The sequence below is a fragment of the Parasteatoda tepidariorum genome, chromosome 2 (assembly GCF_043381705.1).
Source record: "Parasteatoda tepidariorum isolate YZ-2023 chromosome 2, CAS_Ptep_4.0, whole genome shotgun sequence".
NCBI lineage: Eukaryota > Metazoa > Arthropoda > Arachnida > Araneae > Theridiidae > Parasteatoda > Parasteatoda tepidariorum.
The window spans coordinates 91,216,952-91,230,212 of NC_092205.1; the positions used below are offsets into that span (position 1 = coordinate 91,216,952).

Consider the following 13,261-nt stretch of genomic DNA (forward strand, 5'->3'; position numbering starts at 1 on the left):
TGGATAAATTTCTCAAGGGATATATTTTTTATAAAAATTATTAATTAAAAATAATTAAAGAAAATTAAATCATCAATAAATCTGAAAACATCTTTAATATTTGGTGAATAGTTTTTTTTTCATACTAGCATAATAGTGAAGAAATAAGTTAGGTAACTGGCAAAAAATGAGATTCTTGTGGTATGGCAAACATTGGAAATATTTTTTCCCTCCTTATATCCTTATTAAGTAAACATAGATAAATTAGAATTTTCCAAAGTTTAAAATCCCAATTTAGGATCATAGTAATAATTAATAAAAAAAATATCTTTAAGCTTAGAAAATACAATACTATTAAAGACATGCAAAAAATCAATGGTACCAATATTTGAGTAATTTTGTTGCACTTAATAAAATAAAAAATGGGTTGATTGTTAGTAATAATCTTAGAAAAACAATCTTTAATAACTTCGTTAATATTTAAGTATTTCGAGAATATTATACCATGCTTAGTTAAGCAAGTGTTAAATTCAAAAATTTTTCTGTGGATATTACCTAATGAGTTGAAAAAGAGGTTATATTATTTCAATGTTAAGTTTTCTTTATTTTAAACAATTAATTGTTTTCTGATTTTTAAATTTTTTTTATTGTTTACTTCTTTTAATAAGTTTTCTTGTCTTAGTGTGATTATATATAATAAAATTTAGTATTGAGACATAACACATTGTTATAACTTTAAATAATGATTTCTTAAAATTACAATTTAATGATTTTTTTCTGAAATTTCAACTAAGCAATGTACAACATACACAATGAAATACAAAGACAGACTAAAGATCAATTATTAAAAAAAAATGATTTGAACCTTCTTAATAGAATCGCATTGTCAGTTACTTTTATAGAACAGAAAGTGTTTTAAATAATAATAATAATAAACAAAACATCGAGCTTATTGAAGAAACAGAAAACAAAAAGTTGAAATAAATGTAAAATGTGAGTGAGAAAATAACTGCAAATGATTACAGAGAAGATCAAATAATTAGAAAACATTTCATTAGCTTCTGGTAAATTAAACTAACCTTGTAATAGCCACCACATAAATTTTGTAATGCTTGAGTAAGTATAATTTCACGCTTGTGTGGTTGAATCCTCTTCTTTTTTTTATTCCTTTTAGAATTTCTTCCTTTTTGAGACATTTGTTCTAAAAATAAAATGAAAAGATAACTCTGCAAAAAGTTTAATTATTACCCAATTTTATCACGGTAAAGAATTTATAACCTTTCTAAATTACAGAATTTTAACTTATGAAATGTAAAATGGGAACACAATGGGTGGGATAGTTTTTTTGCAAAATGATTTTAAAGAGTTTTAAGTTCTAATTTTTCTTATAACTTACAACCATTAAATAGTAACCTAAAGTTATATTCCCTCTTTTATGCTGTAACTGTTAAATGCTGAGAAGTAGTTCAAAATATTATGCAACTACCCTAGGAGCAAAATAACTCGAGCTTTTATTGGACCAATATTCACGAATCTTGGCTCAATAAGTTTTCTAAGGGTCATTATTTTCTGATATTTGCCTTATATAGAACCCATATATTTTACAGCCACTTTGCAACCAATATCGGCCCATATTGATCGTATGTAGGCCAATATTTGCCCTATATAGGGCCAATATTGAGAATTCTAGACATCTCGATATTGATCCCCCAATACATGTTCACATAGGACCAATATTGAGGACAACTGGTGTCAATGTAATATTGTTGCTAGAATATGCTCATAATTTTTTTTCCATAAAAAAAAGTTTACAATAAACATAAAATATATTAAACATTACAAAGCAGATAATGCTAAAGCATGTAAGAATAACAATTGTATCTAGTATATATCTATTCATCAGCACTACTGTTACTGTAATAGAACATTTGAATTTCAATAAGTATAGAAAGGAAATATCAAAAGTTAATACCAGCTTTACATTCTTGTTCACTGAGGTAACTATTAGCTCTTGATAATGCAGATACCATCCACCCATATAGAAACTCATACAAATACCTAGTGAAAACAAAAAACTAATTTATATGAAGGATTTAAACAATAAATGCAATGAAAGTTCATTTCTCCCTCACTATTCATTGGATTTAGTCAAAAATAATTTCGGGTAAAGAAGCTTTTAAACTAAATCAAAGAACTAAATCCTACATAAATTCAAAATCAACAAGAATAAATATTTTGAAAGATTATTTATTTAAGGGGAAACAACAAGGTAAAATTTAATATATATATGTAATACAAACGTTATAAAAATACTTTTGTATTAATANATAACTAAAAAATATCGGTGTGGATCCAATCATATTAGATATATATATATATATACATCACAATTTTTTATAGTTTTTCCTTTTAATTTCCTTGTACCAAAATAATTGGATCGATTTTTATAAAAATGTATAAGTTACAGCATAATATGTCGAGTGTAATGCAAGACACAGGACACGTATAAATAAGTTAACTCAGTTGATTATTAATTCCTATCAAAATATGTAAAAATAAGCATTAATGTTACTTATAACATGAATAGTCAAAATTGAATGTTTGGTTGGGATAATTTTTAATGAAGGCTGGAGAGTTATTAATAGTTTTGGAACAATTATAAATAAAAATAGGCCTAGCAGCCAAAGAATAATATATAAACAATCCATGTTTAATTATAGTTAATTCACATTTATTAAGTTAAATGAAATAGAATAAATAGCTAAGCTAAAAATCCTTTTTATCAAAATATGAAAACAAAGCAAAAAAATACAATTAAATAAAGTAACAATAGAAACGTGATATTTTTAATCCTTAGGTACAAAATTAATAAACAAATTATCCTAAAATATGAAACACTGTTGCAGGAAAAATAAACAATATAACATCTTTTCAATAACTAAGTCATCCTAAAAAAATATGATACTAAAAATAAAAAAATTTATAAAATATTATACAAATAATCTACATTTAACTGAAATTGAATCGTATTTTAATCAAATGACATTTTTCAGAAAAGAGGGTAAAAAATGCAATATGTTAAAATTTTCTATTTAAAAAAATAATAAATTCATAAATAAGGTAGATAAATAGATAGAAATAAAACTTTTTGTTTCTTACTGTGGGTAACAGAAAGTGGTAGTCAATGTATTTTTCTATACATATAATTGTAATCAATGTATTTTCCTGGCTCTACTTGCGTTCAGAACAGTAACACATGAGAGCACGGGATTTAGTTCTGTTGAGGTAATAGCACAGGGAAAACCTTTGAATGCCTTACACTCTACTTTATGAAAATCGGATGGAAAAAGAAAGTGTGGTAAACAAGTTAATAATCAATAATGACTGATGAAATACACCTTTTAGAAAAAGTAAGCATTGAATCATTAAAAACATTAATCTAAATAACATAAAATTATTCTATGAAAAACAGTAAAATAAATTCTAATAATAGGACGAGAGAGAAAGAAACATACCAAAATATGTAGGTATATTCATGACTAGAGTATAGTTCCAATTCAAATCCTGACAAAACATATTGAATCATGATTTTTAGGATGTGGTAAAGAACCCAAGTTCCAAAACAAGCCAAATGTGGAAAATGGTTGTCCAAGTTAGTCGAAACATTGTGAAGGTACGCATCCACTTTATCAGCCTATAAAAAAAATTAAAAAAAAAAAACACATCTATATCAGCCCATAAAAATAAACCCATTCTTGTTTATGTACATTATTCTTAATTTTTACCATATATAGTTCATTTTGGAGGATAGTTCGTGTTAAAATGAAATATGAAGAGAGACATTATACTTAAAATATTTTTTTTTCTCCCAAATCTTGCAGACTGTTATTACTAACTTACTTACAATGAAGCTTCTAGAATAATAAGAAGTAGCATTGGAAGTTGGAAAAATATATAGCAATCAAAATTTAAGGAATGTTTTTTTTCCATATGAATAGGAAAAAATGTTCATTAAGAGAAGCACCATCACTTTCAAAATTTTAAACAGGATCAGGACAAGCTAAATTAACATTAAAAAAAAAAAAACCTTTTTAAAATCAATACTTATTACCAGGTCTAGGATACATTTTTTAAATATTTAGTTGTTTTTTCTTGGTGATCTTTTTTCTCACTTTTTTTAAAATAATAATTTATGAATTTTGAATCAGTTTTTTCAATTTAAACACATTTTGCTCGAGAAATAATTCTTTTCTTATAAATAGGTATACATTTTGAATTAAATCTAGTTATTATAAGTATTCTCCCGAAACGAGAGTTGATGTTGAACAGGGTTTTTCAAAACATAAAAAATTTGTTGTCGGACAAAAGGCAATATCAGAAAACATTTAATAATACAACGCAATTCTGATGTTCTTGAAGATTGTAACTAAAAATCAATAAGATAAATCAATCAACAGATAAATTGTTATTTATCTGCATCATATATTTATTTACATTTTAATTTATTTATAAATTACATGTCTTTTCATTTAATTACCTTATTTTTTCATTAAATTTATAAATACAAGTCACAAGTTGTAATTTTTTTTATATAAAAAGCGAATAAAGATATGTTTTCAATAATTTTTAAAGATTATCTTTTACTTTAAGGTTATTTTTGATGTTTTTCTTTTTTTGCAGCTTTTAAGGGCATTTTTTAGAAATTTTCAGGTAATCAGCACTCTAAACCTACTTACATCAATAATGATAACAATGAAAAACTTAAGAGCTTAATTCTTTAAAATAAGTCTCAATAATTATTATTATTTTTATTTTTTTTGACTTTATATTTTGTAACAATTTTGCCCACAAAAATTCTCTAAAATTTCTATAAGAACTCAAATTTTCATCAAATGATAATACAGTTACAAATGATTTTTTATAACTCACAATTTGATATTTAAAACAGCTTAACACTTAAGAAGAGAATTTTAGGAAAATGATTCCTTAAAAAGGAAGGTTTATGATTGTAATTTTAAAAAAAAATTTAAAAATTGAGATATTTGAGTTAAATTAGTTAAAAAAATTTTTTTTTACTTATCAGATCAGTACTTGAAGAATACAGTAATTTTCCTTAAAACCGCACAATATGTGGTTTTGTATTGTTATTATTTCGTTTTGCTATGTTTGTTGCAGAAATAATAATTAAAAATAGTCTTTTTTTTTTGTTTAAAATTGTCTTAGTATTAGCAAATTTTGAAAACAGTTGTAAATTATTTTTATTATCTTAAATAGTTTCCGAGACAAAGCATAAAGTACAGGAAGAATGAATAACATCAAATAACTCTCTCCTGACTGAATTTCTGGAACAGCAACACATATAAGAATTGTAATTGTATTGTATTTTGTAAGCTAATCAAAATGTTTAATTAATCAATAGAATATAAAAATGTTTTTACTTCTTCCTGTAGTGCAGCTAACTCCTCAATTAAGTGAGACAGCTTGTCTCTCTGTCTTGCTCTATTGTGCCCAGTTATCTGTATTAATGTGCAGAAAGGTCGAACACAATGACCGAGAAAGCTTTCGACATATTCCTTAGTTTGCAAATTCATCATCAGAGGGGATCTAAACATTTTGAAACACAGAATGAAATTGTTAATGTTACACTTAAATAGTTCGTTAATAGGTTGTAATCAATACTAACTAATGTAGGGGGCAGAACAACCTTTTCACACAAAATAAATTAAATTATACAAAATATTCAGGGGTTTGCCTAGGTTTTTATGAGAGGTACCTATTTTGTGAAAATTTAGACATAATTTTAAAAATTAAAACAAAAATATGGTAAAGTAAGAAGATATTTTCAAAAATTGTCACTACAAATAAAAATTATTTATGACTGGTAAATTTTTATATATTTTTCCCCATGTATTCCAAAATAATTTAGCTATTGTAAAATTTTGGGCTTAAGATTGCATCTAAATTTAAAAATCCATAAAAAAAATCATCGTCGATTGTTAAATTTCAACTTGAATGAAAAAAATATTTAAAAAAACATGTATTTACCAGTACTTGCACTAAAAGTTATTTTCAGTATGAGAACATTTCCCATGGGGTCATATAGAAAAAAGTTTCACAGAGAAAAAAATGTTTCATAAAAAAATAAAGGTCTGTTAGAATAAATTTGGAACAATGTTCGAATGTTTAGAATAATGTTCAAATGTCAACTCCCTGTAAAGTTTACAGAGGGAGCGCCTCGTTTAATTTTTTTTTAAAAATCGCTATAATATGACATAAGTTCCTGGTTAGGCTACCATACCGCACTATCTGACCAAGCACATGCTACCTATTCGTATATGCTTAATTAAACTGGGATTTATAGTTTCTTATGGGAAACAAATCTTTAAGAATCTTAAATTGGAACCAACATTTTTTATATCAGATTTAAATTCTCTCTGCTAAAAAAAATAAATAATAATACTGTTTTTTGATTTGCAGGTTTTTGTATTTCAATTTACACTAAAGATGGCATTGTACTTGCAAAATGTAAATCAAGTAAAAATTGCTTAAACTGGGGTGGTAACTTGAGAAATATATGTCACATAAAAATAGTCAGGTTTGATATATTGAACATATTAATTAATGGTACCAAATTCAATCTCTTGAGAGTCATCCCAGTTATGGGAGTGGAAGTAAATTTCATTCGTTAAATAGGGAAAAAAAATCTCCTCATATACAGATTCCTACAGCATTTTTTGAAAAGTATCAAGGAGTATCTTCAGAAATACATTTCATAAAATATCCATTTCTTAACTTTAAATTGGAATATATTTTACTAATTACTTAGACAATTACAGAACTTAGACAATCACATAATAAAACTAATCATATTGTATAGCTACCAATGCAGATATGAAAAAATCCAGTAGATTTTACGCAATAATATAAACTTTACGATAATTGTTGAAAATATACTCAACATTTTACACACGGGGAAATTTAGGGATTTTTATAGTCATCAAAATAAAAAAACTTAAATATTTTCCAGTTATGATTCCACATTAAATGATGTTATGTTATGTATTATGTTAATTCATAATTTTGAATAGTATTAGGCATTTAATGGATCAAAGATAGTTAACAGAATTTTATAAATGAGGCTCGCTTCCTTATGTATTAGTGACACTTATTTAAATATTCATGCAAGAAATAATCTATACGAAAATTCTATTTCAATGTTTTTTTTTAAAGGAAATTTACTCAATTTAAGGAATTTTTAAAAATGTACAAAAACCAGGAGAAATTTTTATTAAACCAGTAGACCAGGAGAAACTGGCAAAATCCAGAAGTCTACTAGAAAATCCAGTAGAGTTGGCAGCCATGATATTGTAAATTAACTTATACAGATACACTTTGATTTAAATAAAAAAATGTCTTTTAATGGGAAAGGTGATGAAGTAAGAAAAGTTATTGTGTAAACGAATTGATAGGCTATTATGAATACCGACATACCTTGGCATTAGAATAGGTGGCTTAATAAAAGATCGAATGGCATCTCTTAAGACATCGACTATGTGCATAGTACCGAGCACTTTGCCAGGAACACTGCATTTAGAATGATTTAAGTATAACAACTGAAACATAAAATGAAGGTATGAAAAAGAACACTAAAACATGGATTGGCTAAGTTCATTTAGAATTTTCAACTTACCTGTAATACAGATCTAGAGAGCACACAAGGAGAAGTTTTACTGAATTCATTCATAAAATCCTGAGAACAAAATGGAGAAGGATAAAAAAAAATCCACAATTGGCAAATTCCATAATTCATGTATCATTATTTTATTGCAAATAAACAGGCATAAAAAAAAGGATATTACTAATATGGAGCAAAAAAATAGAAAAAAAAAGTTAAAGCAAAAAGAAGAAATTTTTGATTAATGAAGGATTTCTTAACATTATTTTACACATGATTAAAACATTTTTAATCATTGTTATAATCTTTTATAAAATGCTTTTTTCCCTACTGAATGTTTTTAAATATAATAATCTATTCCTTAGAGAATTTTTAGTATAAAATAATTAGTAAAATAGGAGTTTCATAGAAAAATTAATTTTTTTAAAATATTAAAATTCATAACTAACTAAAATTTATTTGCATGATATTATTCTTACACGAAAGTTCCTTTTTCTTCTAATGAAATTCCCTTTCTGAATTAGAAAATTCTTGAAAATTTTAAAATTTTCTGATAAAAATAATGATTTGGGAGGAGGCATAAAATTTCAGAAGAGTTAAGACACATATTAAAACACTTTTTGATGTACAGGAAATCTAAAAGCTCTCCTTTTAATATGTTTCTAATACTCTCTTGGTTTCTTTCACATCCTAGTTCAAAAGTACTTTCCTGGCTATTTCATATTAAAATAAAGAATTAGTTTTTATGCTAACAACTATATTTTATTCAATAAATAAAAAAGGATTTATTTCTGCAATAATAATGCGGACAATAACGTAATAATAATAATGCATACCAATGCGGAATGAAAAGTGATACATTCAGTAATGTTGCAGATAGTTCTGAGACGTGTCACCAGGTAGAGTAGATAATTCATAGATTCTTTGCGGGTTTTGATTTTAGTGTAACGAGGAAATGTTGGAGGTAAAAGACGTTGATTGACCAAAGGCTCAAAACCCAAAATTGTTGGATAGTCAGCTGAAAATATTAATTTTTTGTGTTAAAAAAGTAATAAAGAGCAAGAGAAAAATAACGAAATTTTAATATTTTAGAAGTAAATAATAACACATACAAAAACTCTATTGTCAACAAATCTTAAAAAACAAAAAGTCAACAGTATATGTAGTTAATAAAAGCTAGAAAAAAAAAGAAATTATTACAATATGTGGATATAAATAGAGACCATATATTAACACACACAAGACAAAATAAAAATCACACTATAAAAACTTTTTTTTTTTTTTTTACATATTTTAAGCAATTTCAAAACTATTGCAGGATAGATAGATCAATTTATATGCATTTTCTTCTGACTGTTCTAGTAACATGTCATTCTCATATAAACAATGATCGATTAACAGGGTGTGTAGCCAAGTCTTTCAACAAAAAATAAGCACCTTTTAAGTACATTTAAAGTACTCAAAAAATATTTTTAAGCACTATATATATTAACAAAATACAGAATAATTTTCAAAGACTTCACATGATCATGATTAAATAACTAGTTTCTGACAAAGAACTCCTCTTGATTATATTAGCCGTTACAAAATGATCAAGAGATTTTTCGGTTCGATATCAGAGGGAAGAAAATGAAGTCTGAAATTGAGAATATTTTGCAAAATACAGCTGTGTTGCACATGAGAGTGCAAGAATCTCTCTGAACTTAGCTCAGTGTATATGCACAGATGGAATAGCAAGTATTTTTCAAACATGTAAAATGATTGGTGCTTTCATACGCTATGGACCGACGTTATACCAAAATTGATAGTTGTTGAATGAATTGTGAAAATTATAGATAAAACAACGTAAAAAGCAGGTTTTTGCATAATGTGGGGCAAAAATTGATATGGTAAAGAAAAAAAATCTCATTTTCGAAAAGGGAAAAATTAAGCACTTCTTAAAACATCGCAATGAAAAAAGCACCTTTAAAGGCTTTTAAAAAAAGAAAATTGAAAATAAGCACTTTAAGCAAGTTTTTGAAAACAATACGCACCATGATTAATAACTTTTTAAAAATTTATTTTGCAATTAAATCGTTAACAATCTAAAATGATAATCCTGAGCAAAGCAAAAAATGTCACAAATATTTCAGAAGAGCAATTGCACTTGTTACTTCTTTATGAACAGCATATTTAATTAAAAGCAAATATATATTTATTGATTCAATAACATGAGAGTTTCAGAATAGTATAATGAGATTGAAAAACATTTATGTACATTTTCCTGAATTCATGTGTTACTTATTTGTATTACAGCAGCAATATCCCAAATGATGTTCCGCAGAACTCTAGGGTTCCATAGAAGAGTAAAAGGGTCTCGAGAGTTAGAACTTTTTTTAATCAATTTTTTTAAAGCATTTTTCAGATCTTTTATTATTTTTTTAATTTTCGCCCACCTTTCCAAAAATTGATTTTTTTTTCCTTCTTAGTTGTTTTTTAGTTTTCTTCTTAGTTTTCAAACAGCATTAAAAAAATACTGCATCTTTATTGCATCATTTTAAAAATATTTCTGCATAATGTATTGACACCTTATAATGATGTTTTATTTTTTATACTTTCAACTAAATACAAGAAAAAGTAACCGACAATTAATAAAATAGGGAAGTATTATATACATATTTTTTAACATGAAACAAATCTCTGAATAAATGTCTGAAAGAAATATTAAGATTATAATTTAACTATAAACTATTGTTAACCTCTGTTGCTGCTTTCTGCCTTTGGATCTGGGCTTATACCTAAATGTATAGTCTTTTCAATGACAGGAATAAGCTCTAAACACTGAATTAAAAAACGATCACATTCTTCAACAGCTTGGCACTGCAAAGAGAAAGGAAAAACTATAAATTTATTTCATAAATGTATTCTTATTCTATAAATACGGTCATAATTTAGTTCTTTTTGAAGTCGCTCCCTCTAATTAAAAAATAACAGGTTTGCCACTCAAATCTGAGAAAAAAATTCCCTGTACATATTATAAACAAGATATTAGGAAGAAAAAACACAATCACTGTACTCTTGTATGAGTTGTATAGGGCTAACTATACTAGTTACAATTGCTGAAAAAACTTGGGGAAAAAAAGGAACAGCTGAATATACTTAACCCTCTGTAAACGGCACTTAGTATGTGATGAAGAGAGGGTTGTTTGCAAGAAGACCTGTAGTTTACACCCAGCTCACTTTTATGAACAGGAGAGTTCGTTCAGCGTGGGGCAGATTGGAGTATGGATCAATGGACGACCATTCACTTTGCTGATGAGTCCCGGATGAGCTTAAACACCAATTCTTGCCGTACATTCATATGGAGGAAACAAGATACCCTGCTACCTACCTTCCAATGTCCGCAAAATCGATCATTATGGAGGAGCAAGTTTAATGGTCTGTGCAGACATCATGTTGGATGGCCCATTTTTTTGAAAGGGGCTCTATGATTGATGTGAGGTATAGGGATGAGGTTTTTGAGCCCTATATTTGCTTTTTCAGTGGTGAAGTTGGCCCTGAATTAATTTTAATGGATAGAACTCTTATGGTCGACGAATTTCTAGAGAGTGAGGATGTTTGCCGCACAGATAGGCCAGCCAGATCTCCAGACCTCAACCTCATAGAACATGTCAGGGATGCTCTGGGAAGGGCAATCATAACTCGCTACCTCCTCCAAGAACCATCAGGGGAATGAAAACAGCTCTGCCTTATTTCAAACATGAAATAACGCTGCAAGGCCTGAATATTTGTAAAAGGGGACTATACCCCTAATAACCCCCATTTTTTTTGTTTATTCTGCAACAGCTGTTTCTTACCTTCCAACTCCTACGAGTGTTATGTAGGATCATGCGTGTGCATTACAATTGTTGAATGGTTATTTGTTTGGTATTGTATCAATGCATGCACAGATAAAATTTCATCTCAGTAGTTCTAGAGATAATCGACCAAGTCTTCAAATTCTTTTAATTTCTTACACCAGTGTATTTAGAAAAATAATGCAAACACATCCCTAAATTAATACAAAAAGGACCTACACAATTCTCTATAGTTTTTTTAAATCAATTTATAGACTTATTTTTCTATAAGAACATCAGTTAAAATAAATCTTAAAGTATCAAAAATTTGATACCTTAATGTAAATAATAAATGACTACTGAAACTGTGGATACCTTTTTTTTCTGAAAGGTCATGAGAGCTTGATAAAATAATCTGCAAAATTTTATCCGAGAACATAAAGCTACGGCATCTTCATGCTGCAAAATATCATTTTGATATTAAAAAACTTGAATAATCAAAGCTAAACTATTTTAATAACAAATTTATTAAAGAAAAAAAATGTAACTAACTTGTATTTGTACTTCAGTTGGTTGCTCTTCGCCAGGTTTGGAACGAGTAATCTAACAAAATAATGCAAGAAAGTTACATGTACTTGAACAAGCATACACGAAGTTTATCAAATAATAAATTAATTTAAATTGAAAGTACAAAAAAAAAAAAAAATTATTAATTTTCTGAGTAGTGCATTACTTTGACAGATAAAGACAAATTTTTATGCAAAAGAACAATAAATTATTATTTTATTGAAGGAGCAATGAACAATTTTCAATTTGTAATTGAGTCCAGTCATAATAGTTTCAAAATAGAAACACAGTGCTATGTTTAACATAGGGTGGTAGCTCAAATCTGGAAAAAAATTCCCTGTGTTTTCTCTGTACATATTATACACAATATAGAGGAAACGCAACAATTACTATGCTCTTGTGTGAGTAATATTGGGCTAACTATACTAGTTTTAACTGCTGGAAAAACTTAAAGAAAAAAGGAACAGCTGAACATACTTAAATAGTGCTATAGTAAATTATATAGTTTAGTATAGCTGAAAAATCAGTCTTAAATATTGCATAGATTACGCTTTGAGTGATCATAATTTTTTAAAATACGAAGAAAAAAATCCCTGTATTTTTCTAGTTTGTAAAGAAAAAATCAAAATTCTCTGCATTTTTCCTGTTATTTTAGGTGATTTTTGAATTACCTGTATTTTACAGGTTTCCCTTGATGGAGTAACAGATGATCCCTCAAATCACTACCATTTTCAAATTCTATGTTCTGTATCATTAAAATCAATCATTTTAAATTTAGATGAATAGTGAAACTACTAAGTTCCCCCTACAGGATTTAATATTGCAAATATCATATAAGTATGTGACCTCTGGATAGCTTGAAAATTTTATAATGAAAAATTGTCAATTTTTTTTTCTTCATAAATGACTGCAATACTCAAAAGTTTGAAATAATGAACCCTGCAGGCATGGCTCTATATTTGAACCATGTGCCGATGCCCGAACAATCAAATTTTGTAATTTTTACTAGCATTATTAATTTACATAATTTTTTTTTTATCAGGGAAATTAAAAGCCCTGTAAGATTTTACTGTACATTAAGGTAATGTTATGTGCATTAAAAATTTTTGTCCACTTTGAATGATTTTTTTAATTGAATTTTTTTCAAGAAAGATTTAAATTAATTAAATTCTTAATAAACAAAAAAATATTTAAAGCTATTGATTTAATGAACTGGTTCATTAAA

General features: G+C 27.0%; 1 protein-coding gene across 2 annotated transcripts in view; it reads right to left on the reverse strand.

Moving 5' to 3' along the window:
• LOC107440804 (N-alpha-acetyltransferase 35) overlaps positions 1-13,261 on the reverse strand; it is a 34,527-nt gene that overhangs the window by 4,300 nt on the left and 16,966 nt on the right. For both annotated transcript variants that reach the window (XM_043053734.2, XM_043053735.2), the window contains exons 8-17: positions 12,022-12,072; positions 11,845-11,928; positions 10,393-10,513; positions 8,491-8,672; positions 7,670-7,729; positions 7,471-7,592; positions 5,418-5,583; positions 3,495-3,673; positions 1,952-2,037; positions 1,059-1,180 (exon numbers count right to left, since the gene is read on the reverse strand). In XM_043053734.2, the coding sequence (XP_042909668.1) occupies positions 1,059-1,180; positions 1,952-2,037; positions 3,495-3,673; positions 5,418-5,583; positions 7,471-7,592; positions 7,670-7,729; positions 8,491-8,672; positions 10,393-10,513; positions 11,845-11,928; positions 12,022-12,072 (1,173 nt within the window). The remainder of the gene's footprint in view (positions 1-1,058; positions 1,181-1,951; positions 2,038-3,494; positions 3,674-5,417; positions 5,584-7,470; positions 7,593-7,669; positions 7,730-8,490; positions 8,673-10,392; positions 10,514-11,844; positions 11,929-12,021; positions 12,073-13,261) is intronic.